This window comes from Bufo bufo, chromosome 1 (genome assembly GCF_905171765.1).
Source record: "Bufo bufo chromosome 1, aBufBuf1.1, whole genome shotgun sequence".
Classification (NCBI taxonomy): Eukaryota; Metazoa; Chordata; class Amphibia; order Anura; family Bufonidae; genus Bufo; species Bufo bufo.
The window spans coordinates 273,075,074-273,100,374 of NC_053389.1; the positions used below are offsets into that span (position 1 = coordinate 273,075,074).

Here is a 25,301-nt window from a genome sequence, read left to right on the forward strand (position 1 = left end):
AACTGACGCCCAGGTGGCGGCCCGGCAGACCTGGGAAGCAGATGCTTGATGACGCACCGCCCAGGAAGCCCCAACTGCCCTAGTCGAATGAGCGGTCAACCTGGAAGGGGGAGCACGGCCCTTTGCGATATAGGCCTCCTTGACAGCCGACCGAACCCAGCGAGAGATGGTGGCCTTGGAGGCAGGCAAACCCCTACGAGGACCCGCCGGGACCACGAAAAGGGAATCCGAACGACGGAAAGGTTCCGTGAGGCGAAGGTACAGGCGAAGGGCCCGAACAACGTCAAGGCAATGGAGGGATTTCTCCCTAGGGTGAGAAGGATTAGGGCAGAAAGAGGGAAGGACGATCTCTTCATTGATATGAAACGAGGAGACCACCTTTGGAAGGAAAGAGGGAACGGGACGCAACACCACCTTGTCCTGATGGAAAACCAGGAAAGGCGAACGGCAAGAAAGCGCCGCCAGTTCGGAAACCCGGCGGATGGAGGTGACTGCCACTAAGAAGGCCACCTTGAACGAAACAAACGACAGAGATATCTCTGCCAAAGGCTCGAAGGGAGAAGACTGAAGGGCGCCAAGGACGAGATTCAGGTCCCACGGCTCCACTGGAAAACGAAAGGGGGGGGCTCGACGAGCGACACCCTGTAGGAAAGTCCTAACCTGAGCCCGCGAGGCCACAGGACGTTGGAAAAGGACTGAGAGGGCCGAAATCTGTCCTCTGAGAGAAGCCAGGCGAAGACCCTTCTCAAAACCGGCCTGAAGGAAGGCCAGAACGTTAGGGACGGAGAAATGAAGAGGGCGGAAGCGCCCAGACTCGCACCAGGCAAAATACGCTCTCCAGGTCCGGTAGTAAATACGGGCTGACTGGGGTTTGCGAGCGTGAAGCATCGTCTGAATGACAGAATCCGAGAGGCCACGGGACTTCAAAACCGCGGTCTCAACGGCCACGCCGTCAAACGAAGCTGAAGTAAATTCGGGTGGTACAGAGGACCCTGAGAAAGGAGATCGTGGCGCAGAGGAAGTCGCCACGGAGCGTCGGCGAGCAGAAACACTAGATCTGCGTACCACGCCCTGCGGGGCCAATCTGGAGCCACCAGGATTGCCGAAACCCGGGCTGCCTTGAGACGCTTGAGCACTCGGGGCAGGAGGGGAATGGGGGGGAACAGGTACAGAAGGTTGAACTGAGACCAAGGCAGAACTAGGGCGTCTACCGCGAAAGCCTGAGGGTCTCTGGACCGCGCGACATAGCGCGGAATCCTGTGGTTGAGACGTGACGCGAAAAGATCCACGTCCGGAGTTCCCCATCGGTGACAAAGTTGGAGGAACACCTCTGGGTGAAGAGACCATTCGCCCGGGTCGACTAGCTGACGACTGAGGAAGTCTGCCGCCCAGTTGTCGACCCCGGGAATGTGCACCGCGGAGAGGACGGGAACGTGGTTTTCCGCCCAGCGCAGGATATGGGAGGCTTCCTGCAAGGCCATCACGCTCCTGGTGCCCCCTTGGTGGTTCAGATAAGCCACGGCGGTGGAATTGTCTGTTTGAACCCGGACCGGGAGACCGCGAAGACGTGGGGTCCAGTGAGACAGTGCCAGGAAAATTGCCCTGAGCTCGAGTACATTTATCTGCAGGGAGGACTCCTGAGCAGACCAAAGACCCTGGACTGTGAGAGAGTCGAGGACAGCTCCCCAACCCGAGAGGCTGGCGTCCGTCGTGATCACCCGCCAACTGGGGGGAAGAAAAGAACGGCCCAGGGACACCGTCCGAGGAAGCAGCCACCAGGAGAGGTCCTGGCGAAGCTGGAGAGGGAGACGAACCAGGCGATCGAGACCTGCCTGGGACTTGTCCCACCTGGATAGGAGAAACAACTGAAGGTCCCGGGAGTGGAATTGGGAATAGGGAATGGCTTCGAAGGAAGCCACCATCCTCCCCAGGACGCGCATACACGTCCTGATAGTCAAGGTGGACGGACCGCGGAGAAGAGTCACCCCCGCCTGAAGGGAGGCAATCTTCTCTGGGGGGAGAAACACCCGCCCGAGGCGAGTGTCGAAAATCATGCCCAGGAAAGGCATCCTCTGGCATGGGACGAGGGAGGACTTGGAGTGGTTGATGAGCCACCCGAACTGAGCAAGAGCTGAGAGGGTGATGTGCAGGCTGGACAGGTTGTCCTCCAACGACGGGGCCCGAATCAGAAGGTCGTCCAGGTAAGGTACCAAAGCGACCCCCCTGGTACGTAGAAGGGCCATGAGAGGCGCCAACACCTTGGTGAAGACCCTCGGAGCAGAGGCCAGGCCGAAGGGCAGGGCTACGAATTGGAAATGAAGAGAACCTACCGCGAAGCGAAGGAACCTTTGGTGGGAGAGGGCAATGGGTACGTGGAGATAGGCGTCCTGAATGTCGATGGACGACAGGAACTCGTCCGACTCCAAGGAGGCGATCACCGACCGGAGGGATTCCATACGAAAGTGGCGGACCCGGACAAAGTGATTCAGCGCCTTCAGGTCCAGGAAAGGACGGAGCGAACCGTCCTTCTTGGGAACCGTGAACAGATTCGAATAGAACCCCCGAAAACGTTCTGATTCTGGAACCGGAACTATGACCCCTAGAGAGCGAAGGGAACGAATGGCCTGAAAAAAACCTTCTGCCCTGGAGGGGGACCTGGGGGGCGACGTCAGGAAGAACCGTCCCGGCGGAAGATCGGAAAACTCGATCCTGTATCCGGAGGAGACTACCTCCAGAACCCAAGCGTCTTCTACGCTTGCTCGCCAGACGTCCTGAAAGGCGAGCAGACGCCCTCCCACCTTGACAGAGTCATGCGGAAGGAGGTTTAGTGGGCTGAGGGCGAGCAGGTTTGGACTTGGCATGCCAGGAGGGCTTGGCCTTAAAGGAAGGCCTGGAGGACTTCTTGTCAGTTCGGGCAGCGGGGGCCCGAAAGGACCGAAAGGACTGCGCCCGAGAGGACGACCCAGGAAAGCGACGGCGGCGAGGCTGATTCTGGGGAAGAAGAGAGCTCTTACCGCCAGTGGCCTCCGAAATGAGCTCCTCCAAACGCTTCCCAAAGAGCTTCCCACCGAGAAAGGGAAGGGAAATCAGAGCCTTCTTGGAGGCGGAATCTGCCGCCCAAGAACGAAGCCAGATGGTGCGGCGAATGGCCACAGAGTTAGCGGCCGCACGGCCGGATCGGCGGGCCGATTCCATAGAGGCATCGCAAAGAAATTTGGACGCCTGGTAAATTTGAGAGGCAAGCACTGCCAGTTCCCCTTGATCAGAGTCTGGGGGTAAGGCGCGAACAAGCTGTTTTGCCCAGATAGCGCAGGCCTTAGCCACCCAGGAGGCGGCAAACGCAGGGCGGATGGCGGCACCCGCTGCGACGAAAACAGACTTGGCCAAAGAGTCGACCCGTTTGTCAGCGGGATCCGACAAGGAAGCCGCGTCAGCCAGGGGAAGGGTAGTAGCCTTCGCCAGGCGAGCAACCTGAGGGTCCACCTGAGGAGGAACCGTCCAGGTGTTGACAGACTCCTCAGAAAAGGGATAGGGGACGTCAGAGGCCCTGGTAAGATGAAGGCGCCGATCAGGATGACGCCACTCCTTAGCCAGAAGCGCGTCCAGATCCTCGTGATTCGGGAAGACCACAGTGGAACGTCTAGCCCGGCGGAAGGACACCGACTCCAGGGAGGAGGAGGAGGGAACGTCCTGCACATGGAGCGCGTCACGGACGGCTTTGATGAGGTCCTGAATGGCCGCAGACATCGCCGAGCACCGCTCTGATTCAGAATCAGAAGCGGAGGAGTCCCCAGGAACGGCGGAAGCGGCTGAAGAAGAAATTTCGCCCGACTCAGACCTAACCGGGGAGTGATCCGGGGTAGCTGAGGAAGAATGGGACCCGGCCGAGGCTGTGCGAGGTCGCTTGCTGGACCTTGTACCAGAGCGGGAACGGACTTCCCCGGCGGGGGGGTCCCTGCCCGAGGCGGCCGCAATCTGAGCGGGCAAGCGGTCCAAGGACTGCGCTAGGGATTGGGAGAGGCTGGCAAGGTTACCTATAGCCTGGGATAGGGTAGCAGCCCAGGGTGGAGGGGGAGGGGAAGACACTGCCATACTCACCTTCTGACGTTTTCAGGCGCAGCAATGACCACCCCCTCGGCGGACTCAACACGGGAGCCGTGGGTCCGCCGGAATTCCTCTGCGGAAGCAGATAAGTGGGGACTAGGTGGCTGCCGGGTACCTGAGTACGCGCCCGCAGGGGGGCAACTAAAGTGGAACACGATGGAGCCACCCCTGCATCAGGAAGAACCTGTAGAAAAAAAGAGAAAAAAATAGAACAAAATAAAAAATAAATTCAGCAGGATGACCTGCAAGACAGGTCATGTCTGCCTCCTACGGACACTAGAACTAGACTGGTGTATCTCGGCTCTTGCAGAGGGGTATAGCCCACCTGGGCGGAGCCAACACTTTTTTGTTTCTAGTGTCAGCCTCCTAGTGGCAGCTGGGCATATACCCATGGTGCTGTGTCCCCCAATGCCATGCACGAGAAATGAATATGTTTATTGTTAACGTGTATTTTTTTTTTTGTAAATCTTTCTTTTTCATTTATAATTAATATGTTGGTGTTTTTATTTTTTTTACTAACTATTAGCCCCCTTAGGGACTAGAACCCTTGTCCTATTCGCCCTGAATAGGACCTCACACTGTCCCTGCTGCTCTGTGCTTTGTGCACACAGCAGCAGGGAGATGACTATGGCAGCCAGGGCTTCAATAGCGTCCTCGCTGTCATTGTAACCGATCGGAGCCCCAGGCTTACACTGCTGGGGCTCCGATCGGAACTTCCACTGAGGAGGAGGGGAGAGGGGACACTGTGGCCACTGCCACCAATGATTAATACTGGGGGGCTTGGGTGGGGGGCGCACTGTGCCACCAATGATTAATACTGGGTTTGGGGGGGGGGCGCACTGCACCACCAATGATTAATACTGGGGTTGGGGGAGCTGAGGGGTTAACTACCGCAGATCGCAGCTACTTGTCATAGAGCTCGGGAGCCGGTGTACCATTATATTTCCCTACCCTCGTCACTTCCGGTCGCACCGGCGCGATCCGTGTTCCCGATACGTTATCAGTATATCGGCAAAATAGATACCGATAACATTCAAAATCCTGAATATCGGCCGATCATATTGGTAAAACCGATAATTGGTCGATCCCTGATTAATACTGACGCGCAGTGCATGTAAAGCCAAATTGCCTTTCAGGGCACCTTCAGATGGCTGTGAGGTCTTGTACCTGTTTTTCCTTCTTCATCATAATTGTCCAAGTCGTATTCTGCAAGTTCGTCATCATTCAGCTTAGAAATGTTCTCCCCCTCAGCTGACTGAGTGGTGTCTTCCTCAGCGTCGCCCACCCCATCCTTTCCTTCTTCCCCAGCTTCCTCTTCATTATCCTCAAGTTCATCCCTGAAAGTCAAGAAAACAGTTCTACTCAGAAATGACCAACCATAAAATGTGTGGCTGCATTGGGGGGTGGATCATAAGTATCTGATCAGTGGGGGTTCGACACCCAGGACCGCCGCCAATCAGCGGTTTGAGACAGCAGTGGCGCTCCTGTGAGTGCTACCGTCTTCTCTCAGCTTTCCCTGGGCCAGTGACATCATATTCATTGATCACATGGCCTAGGCGCAGCTCAGCCTCATTGAAGTGAATGGGCTGAGCTGCGATACCAAGTACAGCCACTATACAATGTACGGCGCTGTGCTTGGTGAGCTGAGCTCAAAACAGCTGATCACCGATCAGATACTGATGACCTGTCTAAGACCTTTCCATGAGTCTCAGACAGGGGTTTTCCAATTTGCACCAGCGTCCTTTAAAATAATAATTGATGAAGGTACTAGTAATTTTATAATGTGTTTCTTGTATCTCATATCTTCCGTTCAGGGTCACATGACCATGTCCATACAGCTCTTTATTTCCTGTGATGTTCTGTCTATGGCCGTGTCTATGTAACTAGCAGCGAGTGACGTCACTTCCGTAGTCACCAGTGACCACAGATGTGACTATGGAAGTGACGTCACTCGCTGCTCCTAGTGAGCGCAAAAAATGCTATACTCCTACCTGTGGCAGCATTGCGCCGCCGGCCGGGGCGCGAGGCAGCACGCCACTAAAGCGGACTACATACAAACTTATATCCCGGACTTCGGCATCAGCAATATTAGCGATCCCTGACCTCAGCGAGAGGTGACATTTGTGTCCAGCAGGAATCACTAATGTACATCCAGGTACACCGTCTGTATAGGAGATAGCTATACTGTCACTAATCTGTGTGCATTACGGTGGATAGCATATCGCATAACCCCGCCTCTCTCACAGTACTAATTCTAACAACGTTTCAGAGCGCGGTATTGTTATTACACACATTTGGAGCTATAAACTAGCTGGGTGTTAGGGGCAGTGATAGGGGAGTGTCTATGTAACTAGTCTGTTGGGCGGAGCTATGAACTAGCTGGGTGTTATTAGGGGCAGTGACAGGGGAGCAGTGTCTATGTAACTAGTCTGGTGGGAGGAGCTATAAACTAGCTGGGTGTTAGGGGCAGTGATAGGGGAGTGTCTATGTAACTAGTCTGTTGGGCGGAGCTATGAACTAGCTGGGTGTTATTAGGGGCAGTGACAGGGGAGCAGTGTCTATGTAACTAGCTGGTGGGAGGAGCTATAAACTAGCTGGGTGTTAGGGGCAGTGATAGGGGAGTGTCTATGTAACTAGTCTGGTGGGAGGAGTTATAAACTAGCTGGGTGTTAGGGGCAGTGATAGGGCAGTGTCTATGTAACTAGCTAGGTGGGAGGAGCTATAAACTAGCTGGGTGTTAGGGGCAATGATAGGGGAATGTATGTAACTAGTCTGTTGGGCGGAGCTATGAACTAGCTGGGTGTTATTAGGGGCAGTGACAGGGGAGCAGTGTCTATGTAACTAGCTGGGTGGGAGGAGTTATAAACTAGCTGGGTGTTAGGGGCAGTCATAGGGGAGTGTCTATGTAACTAGCTAGGTGGGAGGAGCTATAAACTAGCTGGGTGTTAGGGGCAATGATAGGGGAATGTATGTAACTAGTCTGGTGGGAGGAGCTATAAACTAGCTGGGCATTGTTGGGGGCAATGATAGGAAGTGTCTATGTAACTAGATGGTGGGAGGAGCTATAAACTAGCTGGGGGTTGTTAGGGGCAGTGATAGGGGAGGAGTGTCTATGTAACTAGTCTGGTGGGAGGAGCTATAAACTAGCTGTGTGTTAGGGGCAGTGATAGGGCAATATCGATATAACTAGCTAGGTGGGAGGAGCTATAAACCAGGTGCTTTTTGAGGCGGTGCTGGAGCTGTGGCAGAAATAGGAGAAGTGCATCATGGGTTTGGTTGGATACAGCAACAGGAAGTGCTACATACAGGATGTGAAAAAAACAGAGTGATTGGTTTACATTTTGAAAACAGGTCACGGGGAAGAGGTGCATGAGGTAAGTAACTAAATGCGCATATCTGTTACAATCTATAGTAATCCCAGAAACCCCTTTAAATCCGCTTGGTGAAACCAATATAGATAGCATCTTATAACGTGATGGCAGAATGCTGCTAGGATATTCCCTCGCTTTCAGCCTCTGGGAACCCCACCAATCCTGACAATGAAGGATACGGTTTACTGCTGCCCCTTTTTCTCTGCACCGCTGGGTGTCCAGGGTAAAAACGTAGAGTGACAAACAGCTAAATCAGTATTGGGGCCCTTTTATTCTTGGGATTTAGTGGGGTCCCAACTGGACCCTAACTGATCATAAAGTGATGGCCTATCCTAGCAATACACCATCACTTTACAAGATGAAACTAATCCAAGAAAGAACATTTTCCCCCCCAAAATAAGAGGTGTGACTCATTAGTGTATGTTCACACGTTCAAGTTTCCGCATGCAGTTTTGGAAGCAAAAAAATCTGAAGTGGCTCATAAAAGTAGGGAAAATATTAAAAGGGGTTCTCTGGGGCTTTGACTCAAGACTCAAGTCAACCCACGGAAGGAACCACTACTTACCATTCTGATTACGCAATCTGGGATGTGCTGAAGGTATTGGCTGTGACACAGCAGAGCTGAACCAGACGTCAGCAAAAATGCCTGCAGCCAGCCATGTGAGCAGAGTCCAGACTGCGGAATCAGCAGCATGCATGTACCAGGGTACCTGGTATTCCCGTGCGCGTTAAACATTCATGCGTGCATGATGTAGACGCCTGTGAACGTTTAGTGGCATGCTTGCGGTACATGCACAGGATTTAGAACTTGCATTTGACAAGACAGAAATTTCTATCAAACACTTAAGTCCCTTTCACACGGGTGAGTTTTCTGCGCGGGTGCAATGCGCAACGTGAACGCATTACACCCACACTGAATCCTGACCCATTTATTTCAATGGTGCTGTGTACATGAGCAATGTTTTTTTACGCATCATTTGTGCGTTGCGTGAAAATCGCAGCATGTTCTATATTATGCGTTTTTCACGCAACGCAGGACCCATAGAAGTGAATGGGGCTGCGTGAAAATCACATTGCGGATGGTTGCTAAGGAGATTATGTTAATAAATAGGGATGATCCCCGGGACCCCATTAAAGTCCATTTAATTTATTCTTTTCCATTAGAGCATGGTTATAATATCATTCTTTAATACAGAATGCTAAGTAAAATGTCCATTGAGGGTTAAAAAAAAAATTGTATTTATTATTTTTTAACCCTCAATGGACATTTTAGTAAGCATTCTGTATTAAGAACACTATTATTTTCCCTCATAACCATGTTATAATAGAAAATAATAAAATCTACAGAACACCTAACCCAAACCCAAACTTCAGTGACGAAGTGCGGGTTCGGGTCTGGGTACCACATTCAGTTTTTTAAAACACATTAAAACGCTTTGCACTCGCGTGGAAAAAAACTGAACGCAATTGCAGACAAATTGCGTGCAAACTCACGCGGGTTTCCCTGAACCCGCCCGCAACGCATCCAGACTGAATCTGGCGCGCTTGTCTGCAAGGAGCTTTAGGGGCGGGGAAGGGGGCGCGGCGAGCTCGACTTCAGGAGAGAAAGCTACTGCCCCCTTGAATTCAAGAGCCTAATTTACATAACGCGGGTGGGGGAACAAAAATAGTTTTTTGCCATTTGGCGCATCTGAAACCAAAGACAAAACAAGCTTTTGAAACAAAGCTACAGACTTTTATAAGGTAATGCTAGCGGTTTAATATGCGTTTTCTATGTGACAGGTTCTTTTTAAATCACCCCCCCTTTCCCAATTTTACATATAGAAATATATAAACCATAAAAAAAAATAAACATTAGGTATCGCTGCGTCTGAAAATGTCTGAACTAGGAAAAAAAAAATTCCCATGCGGTGAACAGCGGGATTAAGGACCGATAAGACTTAGCCTCTTTTTTAATTTCACTCCTTCAAAAACGGCATTGGTAAACCCAACGGTGTGTCGGCACCCGTAACCCTGCACCTCACGTTACGTTACTTACTCGAGCTGCTCCTTGGCTTCAGTGATCAGCTTGTTTAGCTCTTCCTGGTTCAGCTGAACCTGAACGGTACAAAGCGACAAGAAGCATCAAAACCGCTATTCACAAAACATAACCACAATCATAAACCCATAACATACAGTAAAATCCCTTTAGGCTCCATTCAGACGTCCGTAGAATGTGTCCACACCCATTCCACAATTATCCGGAACGGGTGCAGACCCATTCATTCTCTATGGGGCAGGAATGGATGCAGACAGCACAGTGTGCTGTCCGCATCCGCATTTCCGGAGTGCCGCCCCGAACTTCCGGTCCGCGGCTCCGGCAAAAAAATTGCGGACAAGAATAGGCAGTTCTAGGGGGGTGCCGGACGGATGTATATGTGAGTGTACTGTATGTGCATCTATAGTTGTGTATGACCTGTGTGTGTAATGTATATGTGAGTGTACTGTATGTGCATCTATAGCTGTGTATGACCTGTGTGTGTGTAATGTATATGTACTGTATGTGTATCTATAGCTGTGTATGACCTGTGTGTGTGTATAATGTATATGTACTGTATGTGTATCTATAGCTGTGTATGACCTGTGTGTGTGTATAATGTATATGTACTGTATGTGTATCTATAGCTGTGTATGACCTGTGTGTGTGTATAATGTATATGTACTGTATGTGTATCTATAGCTGTGTATGACCTGTGTGTGTATAATGTATATGTACTGTATGTGTATCTATAGCTGTGTATGACCTGTGTGTATAATGTATATGTACTGTATGTGTATCTATAGCTGTGTATGACCTGTGTGTATAATGTATATGTACTGTATGTGTATCTATAATCTATAGCTGTGTATGACCTGTGTGTATAATGTATATGTACTGTATGTGTATCTATAGCTGTGTATGACCTGTGTGTGTATAATGTATATGTACTGTATGTGTATCTATAGCTGTGTATGACCTGTGTGTATAATGTATATGTACTGTATGTGTATCTATAGCTGTGTATGGCCTGTGTATGTATAATATATGTAAGTGTGTACTGTATGTGTATCTATAGCTGTGTATGACCTGTGTGTGTAATGTATATGTGAGTGTACTGTATGTGCATCTATAGCTGTGTATGGCCTGTGTGTGTATAATGTATACAGGGAGTGCAGAATTATTAGGCAAGTTGTATTTTTGAGGATTAATTTTATTATTGAACAACAACCATGTTCTCAATGAACCAAAAAAACTCATTAATATCAAAGCTGAATATTTTTGGAAGTAGTTTTTAGTTTGTTTTTAGTTTTAGCTATTTTAGGGGGATATCTGTGTGTGCAGGTGACTATTACTGTGCATAATTATTAGGCAACTTAACAAAAAAACAAATATATAACCATTTCAATTATTTATTTTTACCAGTGAAACCAAAATAACATCTCAACATTCACAAATATACATTTCTGACATTCAAAAACAAAACAAAAACAAATCAGTGACCAATATAGCCACCTTTCTTTGCAAGGACACTCAAAAGCCTGCCATCCATGGATTCTGTCAGTGTTTTGATCTGTTCACCATCAACATTGCGTGCAGCAGCAACCACAGCCTCCCAGACACTGTTCAGAGAGGTGTACTGTTTTCCCTCCTTGTAAATCTCACATTTGATGATGGACCACAGGTTCTCAATGGGGTTCAGATCAGGTGAACAAGGAGGCCATGTCATTAGATTTTCTTCTTTTATACCCTTTCTTGCCAGCCACGCTGTGGAGTACTTGGACGCGTGTGATGGAGCATTGTCCTGCATGAAAATCATGTTTTTCTTGAAGGATGCAGACTTCTTCCTGTACCACTGCTTGAAGAAGGTGTCTTCCAGAAACTGGCAGTAGGACTGGGAGTTGAGCTTGACTCCATCCTCAACCAGAAAAGGCCCCACAAGCTCATCTTTGATGATACCAGCCCAAACCAGTACTCCACCTCCACCTTGCTGGCGTCTGAGTCGGACTGGAGCTCTCTGCCCTTTACCAATCCAGCCACGGGCCCATACATCTGGCCCATCAAGACTCACTCTCATTTCATCAGTCCATAAAACCTTAGAAAAATCAGTCTTGAGATATTTCTTGGCCCAGTCTTGACGTTTCAGCTTGTGTGTCTTGTTCAGTGGTGGTCGTCTTTCAGCCTTTCTTACCTTGGCCATGTCTCCGAGTATTGCACACCTTGTGCTTTTGGGCACTCCAGTGATGTTGCAGCTCTGAAATATGGCCAAACTGGTGGCAAGTGGCATCTTGGCAGCTGCACGCTTGACTTTTCTCAGTTCATGGGCAGTTATTTTGCGCCTTGGTTTTTCCACATGCTTCTTGCGACCCTGTTGACTATTTTGAATGAAACGCTTGATTGTTCGATGATCACGCTTCAGAAGCTTTGCAATTTTAAGAGTGCTGCATCCCTCTGCAAGATATCTCACTATTTTTGACTTTTCTGAGCCTGTCAAGTCCTTCTTTTGACCCATTTTGCCAAAGGAAAGGAAGTTGCCTAATAATTATGCACACCTAATATAGGGTGTTGATGTCGTTAGACCACACCCCTTCTCATTACAGAGATGCACATCACCTAATATACTTAATTGGTAGTAGGCTTTCGAGCCTATACAGCTTGGAGTAAGACAACATGCATAAAGAGGATGATGTGGTCAAAATACTCATTTGCCTAATAATTCTGCACGCAGTGTATGTGTGTGTACTGTATGTGCATCTATAGCTGTGTATGACCTGTGTGTGTGTAATGTATATGTGAATGTACTGTATGTGCATCTATAGCTGTGTATGACCTGTGTGTGTATAATGTATATGTACTGTATGTGTATCTATAGCTGTGTATGACCTGTGTATAATGTATATGTACTGTATGTGTATCTATAGCTGTGTATGACCTGTGTGTGTATAATGTATATGTACTGTATGTGTATCTATAGCTGTGTATGACCTGTGTGTATAATGTATATGTACTGTATGTGTATCTATAGCTGTGTATGACCTGTGTGTGTATAATGTATATGTACTGTATGTGTATCTATAGCTGTGTATGACCTGTGTGTATAATGTATATGTACTGTATGTGTATCTATAGCTGTGTATGACCTGTGTGTGTATAATGTATATGTACTGTATGTGTATCTATAGCTGTGTATGACCTGTGTGTATAATGTATATGTACTGTATGTGTATCTATAGCTGTGTATGGCCTGTGTATGTATAATATATGTAAGTGTGTACTGTATGTGTATCTATAGCTGTGTATGACCTGTGTGTAATGTATGTGTGACTGTACTGTATGTGTCTATAGCTGTGTATGACCTGTGTGTATAATGTATATGTACTGTATGTCTATCTATAGCTGTGTATGACCTGTGTGTGTATAATGTATATGTACTGTATGTGTATCTATAGCTGTGTATGGCCTGTGTATGTATAATATATGTAAGTGTGTACTGTATGTGTATCTATAGCTGTGTATGACCTGTGTGTGTATAATGTATATGTACTGTATGTGTATCTATAGCTGTGTATGACCTGTGTGTGTATAATGTATATGTACTGTATGTGTATCTATAGCTGTGTATGACCTGTGTGTGTATAATGTATATGTACTGTATGTGTATCTATAGCTGTGTATGGCCTGTGTATGTATAATATATGTAAGTGTGTACTGTATGTGTATCTATAGCTGTGTATGACCTGTGTGTGTATAATGTATATGTACTGTATGTATCTATAGCTGTGTATGACCTGTGTGTGTATAATGTATATGTACTGTATGTGTATCTATAGCTGTGTATGGCCTGTGTATGTATAATGTATGTGAGTGTATGTGTATCTATAGCTGTGTATGACCTGTGTGTATAATGTATATGTACTGTATGTGTATCTATAGCTGTGTATGACCTGTGTGTATAATGTATATGTACTGTATGTGTATCTATAGCTGTGTATGGCCTGTGTGTAATGTATTTGTGACTGTACTGTATGTGTCTATAGCTGTGTATGACCTGTGTGTGTATAATGTATATGTACTGTATGTATCTATAGCTGTGTATGGCCTGTGTATGTATAATGTATGTGAGTGTGTACTGTATGTGTATCTATATGTGTATGACCTGTGTGTAATGTATTTGTGACTGTACTGTATGTGTCTATAGCTGTGTATGACCTGTGTGTGTAATGTATGTGTACTGTGTGTGTCTATAGCTGTGTATGACCTGTGTGTGTAATGTATATGTACTGTATGTGTCTATAGCTGTGTATGACCTGTGTGTGTAATGTATATGTACTGTATGTGTCTATAGCTGTGTATGACCTGTGTGTGTAATGTATATGTACTGTATGTGTCTATAGCTGTGTATGACCTGTGTGTGTAATGTATATGTACTGTATGTGTCTATACAGTCATGTGAAAAAATTAGGACACCCTTTGAAAGCATGTGGTTTTTTGTAACATTTTTAATAAATGGTTATTTCATCTCCGTTTCAACAATATAGAGAGATTAAAGTAATCCAACTAAACAAAGAAAACTGAAGAAAAGTCTTTTCAAGATCTTCTGTAAATGTCATTCTACAAAAATGCCTATTCTAACTGAGGAAAAAGATAGGACACCCTCACATGTATTCCCTCTTAAATTGGCTCAGATCTCACACAGGTATATCACACCAGGTGCACATAATTAGTAGATCGTTACTCTGCATGTTGAATGAGGCTTGCCCTATTTAAACCTCAGACATTTAGTTTGGTGTGCTCCTGACTGTTGAAGTGAGAGTGAGCACCATGGTGAGAGCAAAAGAGCTGTCAGAGGACTTCAGAAAAAAGATTGTAGCAGCCTATGAGTCTGGGAAGGGATTTAAAAAGATCTCAAAAGATTTTGAAATCAGCCATTCCACTGTCCGGAAGATAGTCTACAAGTGGAGGGCTTTCAAAACAACTGCCAACATGCCCAGGACTGGTCGCCCCAGCAAGTTCACCCCAAGAGCAGACCGCAAGATGCTAAAAGAGGTATCCAAAAACCCTAAAGTGTCATCTCGAGAACTACAGCAGGCTCTGGCTACTGTTGATGTAGAAGTACATGCCTCTACAATCAGAAAGAGACTGTACAAGTTTAACTTGCATGGGAGGTGTGCAAGGAGGAAACCTTTGCTTTCCAAGAGAAACATCGAGGCCAGACTGACATTTGCCAGCGATAAAGTTGACAAAGACCAGGACTTCTGGAATAATGTTCTTTGGACAGATGAGTCCAAAATTGAATTATTTGGACACAACAGCAGAGGACATGTTTGGCGTAAACCAAACACAGCATTCCAAGAAAAGAACCTCATACCAACTGTGAAGCATGGAGGTGGAAGTGTCATGGTTTGGGGCTGCTTTGCTGCAGCAGGACCTGGTCAGCTCACCATCATAGAATCCACGATGAATTCTACTGTGTATCAGAAGGTGCTTGAAGAACATGTGAGACCATCAGTTAGAAAATTAAAGCTGAAGCGGAACTGGACCATGCAACATGACAATGACCCAAAACATACTAGTAAATCAACCAAAGATTGGCTGAAAAAGAAGAAATGGAGAGTCCTGGAATGGCCAAGTCAAAGTCCAGATTTGAATCCCATTGAGATGCTGTGGGGTGACTTGAAAAGGGCTGTACGTGCAAGAAACCCCTCAAACATCTCACAGCTGAAAAAGTTCTGCATTGAGGAGTGGGGTAAAATTTCCTCAGACCGATGTCGAAGACTGGTAGATGGCTACAAGAACCGTCTCACTGCAGTTATTTCAGCCAAAGGAGGTAACACTCGCTATTAGGGGCAAGGGTGTCCTATCTTTTTCCTCAGTTAGAATAGGCATTTTTGTAGAATGACATTTACAGAAGATCTTGAAAAGACTTTTCTTCAGTTTTCTTTGTTTAGTCGGATTACTTTAATCTCTCTGTATTGTTGAAACGGAGATGAAATAACCATTAAAAATGTTACAAAAAACCACATGCTTTCAAAGGGTGTCCTAATTTTTTCACAAGACTGTAGCTGTGTATGACCTGTGTGTAATGTATATGTACTGTATGTGTATCTATAGCTGTGTATGACCTGTGTGTGTAATGTATATGTACTGTATGTGTATCTATAGCTGTGTATGACCTGTGTGTGTAATGTATACAGTGGGGGAAATAATTATTTGACCCCTCACTGATTTTGTAAGTTTGTCCAATGACAAAGAAATGAAAAGTCTCAGAACAGTATCATTTCAATGGTAGGTTTATTGTAACAGTGGCAGATAGCACATCAAAAGGAAAATCGAAAAAATAACTTTAAATAAAAGATAGCAACTGATTTGCATTTCATTGAGTGAAATAAGTATTTGAACCCCTACCAACCATTAAGAGTTCTGGCTCCCACAGAGTGGTTAGACACTTCTACTCAATTAGTCACCCTCATTAAGGACACCTGTCTTAACTAGTCACCTGTATAAAAGACACCTGTCCACAGAATCAATCAATCAAGCAGACTCCAAACTCTCCAACATGGGAAAGACCAAAGAGCTGTCCAAGGATGTCAGAGACAAAATTGTAGACCTGCACAAGGCTGGAATGGGCTACAAAACCATTAGCAAGAAGCTGGGAGAGAAGGTGACAACTGTTGGTGCGATTGTTCGAAAATGGAAGGAGCACAAAATGACCATCAATCGACCTCGCTCTGGGGCTCCACGCAAGATCTCACCTCGTGGGGTGTCAATGGTTCTGAGAAAGGTGAAAAAGCATCCTAGAACTACACGGGAGGAGTTAGTTAATGACCTCAAATTAGCAGGGACCACAGTCACCAAGAAAACCATTGGAAACACATTACACCGCAATGGATTAAAATCCTGCAGGGCTCGCAAGGTCCCCCTGCTCAGGAAGGCACATGTGCAGGCCCGTCTGAAGTTTGCCAATGAACACCTGAATGATTCAGAGAGTGACTGGGAGAAGGTGCTGTGGTCTGATGAGACCAAAATAGAGCTCTTTGGCATTAACTCAACTCGCTGTGTTTGGAGGAAGAAAAATGCTGCCTATGACCCCCAAAACACCGTCCCCACCGTCAAGCATGGGGGTGGAAACATTTTGCTTTGGGGGTGTTTTTCTGCTAAGGGCACAGGACAACTTATTCGCATAAACGGGAAAATGGACGGAGCCATGTATCGTGAAATCCTGAGCGACAACCTCCTTCCCTCTGCCAGGAAACTGAAAATGGGTCGTGGATGGGTGTTCCAGCACGACAATGACCCAAAACATACAGCAAAGGCAACAAAGGAGTGGCTCAAGAAGAAGCACATTAAGGTCATGGAGTGGCCTAGTCAGTCTCCGGACCTTAATCCAATCGAAAACCTATGGAGGGAGCTCAAGCTCAGAGTTGCACAGAGACAGCCTCGAAACCTTAGGGATTTAGAGATGATCTGCAAAGAGGAGTGGACCAACATTCCTCCTAAAATGTGCGCAAACTTGGTCATCAATTACAAGAAACGTTTGACCTCTGTGCTTGCAAACAAGGGTTTTTCCACCAAGTATTAAGTCTTTTTTTGTTAGAGGGTTCAAATACTTATTTCACTCAATGAAATGCAAATCAGTTGCTATCTTTTATTTAAAGTTATTTTTTCGATTTTCCTTTTGATGTGCTATCTGCCACTGTTACAATAAACCTACCATTGAAATGATACTGTTCTGAGACTTTTCATTTCTTTGTCATTGGACAAACTTACAAAATCAGTGAGGGGTCAAATAATTATTTCCGCCACTGTATGTACTGTATGTGTATCTATAGCTGTGTATGACCTGTGTGTGTAATGTATGTGTACTGTATGTGTCTATAGCTGTGTATGACCTGTGTGTGTAATGTATATGTATTGTATGTGCATCTATAGCTGTGTATGACCTGTGTGTGTAATGTATATGTGTGTGTGTACTGTATGTGCATCTATAGCTGTGTATGACCTGTGTGTGTATAATGTATATGTGAGTGTACTGTATGTGCATCTATAGCTGTGTATGACCTGTGTGTATAATGTATATGTGTGTGTACTGTATGTGCATCTATAGCTGTGTATGACCTGTGTGTATAATGTATATGTACTGTATGTGTATCTATAGCTGTGTATGGCCTGTGTATGTATAATATATGTAAGTGTGTACTGTATGTGCATCTATAGCTGTGTATGACCTGTGTGTGTATAATGTATATGTACTGTATGTGTATCTATAGCTGTGTATGGCCTGTGTATGTATAATGTATGTGAGTGTGTACTGTATGTGTATCTATAGCTGTGTATGACCTGTGTGTGTAATGTATGTGTACTGTGTGTGTCTATAGCTGTGTATGACCTGTGTGTATAATGTATATGTACTGTATGTGTATCTATAGCTGTGTATGGCCTGTGTATGTATAATATATGTAAGTGTGCACTGTATGTGTATCTATAGCTGTGTATGACCTGTGTGTAATGTATTTGTGACTGTACTGTATGTGCATCTATAGCTGTGTATGACCTGTGTGTATAATGTATATGTACTGTATGTGTATCTATAGCTGTGTATGGCCTGTGTATGTATAATGTATGTAAGTGTGCACTGTATGTGCATCTATAGCTGTGTATGACCTGTGTGTATAATGTATATGTACTGTATGTGCATCTATAGCTGTGTATGACCTGTGTGTATAATGTATATGTACTGTATGTGTATCTATAGCTGTGTATGGCCTGTGTATGTATAATATATGTAAGTGTGCACTGTATGTATCTATAGCTGTGTATGACCTGTGTGTAATGTATTTGTGACTGTACTGTATGTGTCTATAGCTGTGTATGACCTGTGTGTGTATAATGTATATGTACTGTATGTGTATCTATAGCTGTGTATGACCTGTGTGTATAATGTATATGTACTGTATGTGTATCTATAGCTGTGTGTGTATAATGTATATGTACTGTATGTGTATCTATAGCTGTGTATGACCTGTGTGTATAATGTATATGTACTGTATGTGTATCTATAGCTGTGTATGGCCTGTGTATGTATAATATATGTAAGTGTGCACTGTATGTGTATCTATAGCTGTGTATGACCTGTGTGTAATGTATTTGTGACTGTACTGTGTGTATCTTTAGCTGTGTATGACCTGTGTGTATAATGTATATGTACTGTATGTGTATCTATAGCTGTGTATGGCCTGTGTATGTATAATGTATGTGAGTGTGTACTGTATGTGTATCTATAGCTGTGTATGACCTGTGTGTAATGTATTTGTGACTGTACTGTATGTGTATCTATAGCTGTGTATGACCTGTGTGTATAATGTATATGTACTGTATGTGTATCTATAGCTGTGTATGGCCTGTGTATGTATAATGTATGTAAGTGTGCACTGTATGTGCATCTATAGCTGTGTATGACCTGTGTGTATAATGTATATGTACTGTATGTGCATCTATAGCTGTGTATGACCTGTGTGTATAATGTATATGTACTGTATGTGTATCTATAGCTGTGTATGACCTGTGTGTATAATGTATATGTACTGTATGTGTATCTATAGCTGTGTGTGTATAATGTATATGTACTGTATGTGTATCTATAGCTGTGTATGGCCTGTGTATGTATAATATATGTAAGTGTGCACTGTATGTGTATCTATAGCTGTGTATGACCTGTGTGTAATGTATTTGTGACTGTACTGTATGTGCATCTATAGCTGTGTATGACCTGTGTGTATAATGTATATGTACTGTATGTGTATCTATAGCTGTGTATGGCCTGTGTATGTATAATGTATGTGAGTGTGTACTGTATGTGTATCTATAGCCGTGTATGACCTGTGTGTAATGTATTTGTGACTGTACTGTATGTGTCTATAGCTGAGTATGACCTGTGTGTATAATGTATATGTACTGTATGTGTATCTATAGCTGTGTATGACCTGTGTATGTATAATGTATGTGTATCTATAGCTGTGTATGGCCTGTGTATGTATAATGTATGTGAGTGTGTACTGTATGTGTATCTATAGCTGTGTATGACCTGTGTGTAATGTATTTGTGACTGTACTGTATGTGTCTATAGCTGTGTATGACCTGTGTGTGTATAATGTATATGTACTGTATGTGTATCTATAGCTGTGTATGACCTGTGTGTATAATGTATATGTACTGTATGTGTATCTATAGCTGTGTATGACCTGTGTGTGTAATGTGACTGTACTGTATGTGTCTATAGCTGTGTATGACCTGTGTGTGTATAATGTATATGTACTGTATGTATCTATAGCTGTGTATGGCCTGTGTATGTATAATGTATGTGTGTACTGTATGTGTATCTATAGCTGTGTATGGCGTATGTATAATGTATGAGTGTGTACTGTATGTGCATTTATAGCTGTGTATGGCCTGTGTATGTATAATGTATGAGTGTGTACTGTATGTGCATTTATAGCTGTGTATGACCTGTGTGTATAATGTATATGTACTGTATGTGTATCTATAGCTGTGTATGGCCTGTGTATGTATAATGTATGTGTACTGTATGTGCATTTATAGCTGTGTATGGCCTGTGTATGTATAATGTATATGTGTGTGTACTGTATGTGCATCTATAGCTGTGTATGACCTGTGTGTGTATAATGTATATGTACTGTATGTGCATTTATAGCTGTGTATGGCCTGTGTGTGTATAATTTATGTGAGTGTGTACTGTATGTGCATTTATAGCTGTGTATGACCTGTGTGTGTGTGTAATGTATATGTACTGTATGTGTATCTATAGCTGTGTATGACCTGTGTGTGTAATGTATTTGTGACTGTACTGTATGTGTCTATAGCTGTGTATGACCTGTGTATATATGATGTATATAACTGTATTGCATGTGTATCTATAACTGTGTATAATGTATATAGGGGTGTACTATATGTGTCTATCATTATGTATGACCTGTGTGTGCACATACCAGTGTGTTTGCACGTGTAGTATGATTGTTTTTAAGTATGATGCACACAGAGGGGGAGATTTATCAAACTGGTGTAAAGTAGAACTAGCTAAATTGTCCATAGCAACCAATCAGATTCCACCTTTCATTTTGGACAGCTCCTCTGGAAAATGAGAGGTGAAATCTGATTGGTTGCTATGGGCAGCTAAGCCAGTTCTACTTTACACCAGTTTGATAAATCTCCCCCACTGTTTGTCTTGTTATATATGGACTAAATATAATGCTGTGAAGTTGGTAGTTTTACATTGGCACGTTATGGCCTGATTAGATGTCTAATGTGTATATCTGAAAGCTCGCCTTATCACCAGTTCACCAGAAAACCATACCCACAAAACGTAACAATAGACGCTACATTGCAGTATGTTAAGTATATCTGTCATTTAATTTTTATTTATTTTTTTAAAAGGGGTTCTCCGGGAATTAAGAAAATCAAAATACTTAAATATTACTTTATTATAAATATATTCAGAAATAACGTTCATTAGGTACAATGGCTTGTTTTGTCTGGAGAGCAATCATTAGGAGAAATAAAATGGCCGCCGTCCTTTCAGTACACACAGAACCTGTCCTAATCATACATGAGGACAAGTTACTTTACAACACTGAGGTAAAGAGCTGCCTCATCCTCCTCCTCATCAGGGATTATGATCCTGAATACAGATGATAAGAACTTTAGCTGAATCTCTGGGGAATTTAGTTCATGAGGAGACATGAAGTACAGAGAGGACGGACAGGGCAGACTGTGGTAATGGAGACTGCTGCTGCTCATTAGCCACACCTCACCTCCTCTCATCAACTCCATTCCCACAGAAATTCACCTGTATTCAGAATCATGATGGGATAAAAGGTCCTAAGAATATAAATAAAAGCACTGAAACCAATCACTTTTGTTTGGAAATCATTTTTTCATAAATTGGCCACGGCCTTTATTAATTAATAAATAACATTCATAACTCAATTTAAACATATTTATTTAAACTCTGATAAAAAAAATAATAATACACGAGCTCAGCCATAAGCTCAAATTGAAGATTTATCAACAACTCACACCCCATAAACTTTAAACACAAGCCGTGACCCGGAAAAAAAAAATAATACATATTGGAAGGGCGGGCGGGGCAGCGACAATCTTCTTTTCTTCTCAGATGAGGTAACGTCCCAGCTTCTTCTGTACCCGCATATTTATTCCCTCCAGCCCCTTAGCCATCACCAATAACAGCCTTGTCACCAAGGCAAAAGAAATAAGAATATCCTGTCATTGGCCAAACTTTTAACCAATATTATAAAGGTTGCCACACAGGGGCAAAATTGCCCAAGCGTTGGCAACCCCAATCAAATCCATGTTGCCATCCCAGGCAATCTGCCTGGAGATGGCAACACTAAAAATGGCGGGAAATATTCCCGGCAAAACCATCAAGGGGACCAACATATGGATGACCCTAATCCCATGTGGATCCCTCCTTAACGTCCGGGATCCTACCACTCCTGACGAGCAGAGAGGAGGATGAGGCAGCACTATGGCTCATTGTGGTGAAGTAACATGTCCTCCTGTGGGATTAGGACAGGTTTTCTGTGTACTGATAGGACGGCGGCCATTTTATTTCTCCTAATGATTGCTCCCTAGACAAAACAAGCCATTCTAAGTAATCAAAAGTATTTGTGAATATATTATAAAATAATATTTAAGTATTTTCATTTTTTTTTTATTCCTGGAGAACCCCTTTAATGTGTAGGGGCAGAGTTCCCTGCCTGGCTGCGATCACAGAGCAGTGTAGGTTCCCTCTGGATCCCCAGTGCGCAAATGTCACCAGCCGACCGGAGATGAAGACCATCAGCTGGGGATACTGAGGGAACGTACACTGTCAGCGCTCACCACTAACATAGGAGATATCTCTGTGAGATGTAATAGTCTGTCAGGCCTGGTATTATCATATGCTGCCCTCAGAGGGCGCTGTATTCTGCTGAAGGGTCTGTGGAACAGGTGCTGATTTACAGACAGCTAAGGCTACTTTCACATTAGCGGTTTTAATTCCGCTATTGAGATCCGTCATAGGATCTCAATAGCGGAAGAAAACGCCTCAGGTTTTGTCCTCATTCATTGTCAATGGGCACAAAACTGAACTGAACGAAACGGAGACCCCCGAAATGCATTCCGCTCCGTTTGGTTGCGTCCCCATCGCGGACAGAATAACCCTGCAAGCAGCGTTTTTCTGTCCGCGATGTGGTGCGGAGCAAGACAGATCCGTCCTGACACACAATGGAAGTCAATGGGGACGGATCCGTTTTCTCTGACACAATAGAAAACTGATCTGTCTCCATTGACTTTCAATGGTGTTCATGACGGATCCATCCTGGCTATAGAAGACATAATACAACCGGATCCGTTCATGACGCATGCAGGCGGTTGCATTATTGTAACGGAAGCGTTTTTGCTGATCCATGACGGATCCACAAAAACGCTAGTTTGAAAGTAGCCTAAAACAGTCAGGTTTGGGAATATATAGGAACTACATGACCTCATGGATACTGCATGGAAATATAGAGGAAATACGTTAAGGGAATGTATAGCAACTGCCTGGTGTGTGTGTATATATATATATCCTCATGCACAACTGTATCCATTTTCGGTTGGCAAAACACGGATAGCAGCCATGTGCACGTCACCGTAGAAACGTCCTATCCTTGTCCATAAGACCGAGAAGAATAGGACATCTTCTACCCTTTTTCGGAGCTGCATAGCAGACACAGGGATGTAGACTGTGCTGTCCGCATCCTTTGCTGCCCCATTGAAATGGGTCCGCGCCCAGTCCAAAAAAAATATTTAATTATGGGGGAGGGGGGGTAATGACAGGTTGGGGCGCCAAAAGAAACCTTTTCAAACAGGGTGCCAACTAACTCAAGGCGGGCCCTGAGGCCAGTGATACTAGTAGTGACGTGACTGGGCCTGAGGAAAACAGAGAGGCGGCTGTGAGCGCCAATCCCTCTGCTGAGTCACCTGGAGCACCTCTCCTGACACCTCTGTTGTTTTAGTAACTACTTGCATTCCCCATGTAACAATAATTCCGGACCATCTTTTCTTACAACTGCGTTGTCCCATTACTCTGTTATTCCTACTAAAAATTCTGGATGAATTGCTAGCAGTTTGCACTTAAAAGGGTTATTCGGGAATTTTCTATTGATGACCAGATCTGCGGGGGGTGCGACACTTGGGACCCCAAACGATCATGCAGCCTCTTGCTTGGCCAGTGACATCACATGGCCTAGCTGCAGTACCAAACACTGCCACTATTCATAGTACATGGAAAGCCGCCAGGAGCCTGCATCACCCACCATTGCTCCGTGAGCGCAGTGTCTCCCTGGAACCACTGATCGCTGTGGGTGCCAAGACTTGGACCCCCGCCGCTGTCCTGAGGATAGGTCATCATTATCACTTCCAGTATAATCTGGGGGAAGGGGGGTCCCTACACAATCTGACACCAGCAGCACTGATCGGCTAGTGTCAGACTGGACAGGGACACCCCCTGACTGGTAACACTCAGCTGGACCTTTAGTACACACTGCTGGCAAGTCATGCCTAACTTTTAGTAGGAATAATAGTCGAATGACACAACATAGAGTCATACATTTTTTTAAAAAAAAAAACATTCTCCACCCTGCTGAGTTTTTTGTATACATTTCTAGGAGGAATAACAGAGGAGCAGCACAATGCAGAGTTCTATGAACCGATACATGTAGAACTGCCACATGGGCCATAAATGTCCGATTCTGTGTAATCCGGCATGGCTGCTTCTGGACCGCCATCGGAGACTCCAGCCCAGCAGCCATGTATATCATGCTTTCTTTTTCTTATGAAAAGCTGGGACACATGTAGCCATGTGATTACACTAGGGCAAACATGGCACACCCCAGAAAGGGAATCATTACTAACTGCACAGTCAGAAGCGCGCCTCCCACCTTCTCGGGGACTTCCTTGGCCACCCCTCGCTGTACCCAGGACACGCAGGTAATCTGACAGCTCATACTGCACACCGGAGAGATCACAGCAGCGAGCTGAGGGACTTCCGGCAATCAATGGCAGCCCCCGCACAGCACACGTGGGTTCCTGTTCGAGTTCACTTCCGGTCACATGACCTCTTTAGGCTTTTGCAGAAAGGAGAGAGCAGACGCCATCTTTGTTATGGGAAAACCGTAATTGAGCTTCCCAAAAGGCTTTGCGCTGTTTTCTCCAAGGCAGTCACGAAGGAATGTAGTCACAAGGCACGCTCCGTGCCACGTCTCATTATATAAGCTAGGGTGCAGGAGCGTATTCCGCCATTTTGTGTGTCCGTAGGTAAAGTGATTGGGAAGCACAAATCTATCCCCATAGCAGCCTGTGTGAGGGGAGTCCAGGCTTGGAGACAATATTATGGCTTTGTCCTATACCTTCTACCATCATCGCTTTTTGACTAAGTCAAGTCTGTATTTTTATAGTTTTGTCGGTGGATCAGGATAAGAATTGCGCTACCTGCTCCGTTAGTCTGGGTTCACACTGGGGCACGTTTACTATAGTGTCTACGCCTGTATTTAGGTGTAAAAATGCGGTTTTAGACTTTTTGTCTCATTTACTAATGAAAATGTGACTGTTTTGGAGCCATTTGCACCTCCTTTGCCTAAGTTCTCTTATTTTGCGCCTGATTTAGTCAGGACTGGTGTGTGTTTCTACGTCTGTTTTGTGTGGTGAGTTGCGCCACATTTTGCCTAAAAGGTCGCCCTTTTATGGAGACTTGT

General features: G+C 45.0%; 1 protein-coding gene and 1 long non-coding RNA gene across 2 annotated transcripts in view; one reads left to right on the top strand and one right to left on the bottom strand.

The window, feature by feature from the left end:
• The window catches only part of PWP1 (PWP1 homolog, endonuclein), an 88,971-nt gene extending 64,326 nt beyond the window's left edge, over nucleotides 1-24,645 (bottom strand). Inside the window, exons 1-3 of the mRNA XM_040439403.1 lie at nucleotides 24,489-24,645; nucleotides 9,514-9,572; nucleotides 5,272-5,441 (exon numbers count right to left, since the gene is read on the bottom strand). Coding sequence (XP_040295337.1) covers nucleotides 5,272-5,441; nucleotides 9,514-9,572; nucleotides 24,489-24,554 — 295 coding nt within the window. The 5' untranslated portion in view covers nucleotides 24,555-24,645. The remainder of the gene's footprint in view (nucleotides 1-5,271; nucleotides 5,442-9,513; nucleotides 9,573-24,488) is intronic.
• Nucleotides 2,440-6,961, top strand: LOC121007473. The gene is made up of 3 exons (XR_005780422.1): nucleotides 2,440-2,680; nucleotides 3,785-3,786; nucleotides 6,950-6,961. It is a non-coding gene; the product is annotated as an uncharacterized LOC121007473 (long non-coding RNA).
• Nucleotides 24,646-25,301: the final 656 nt, after the last annotated feature.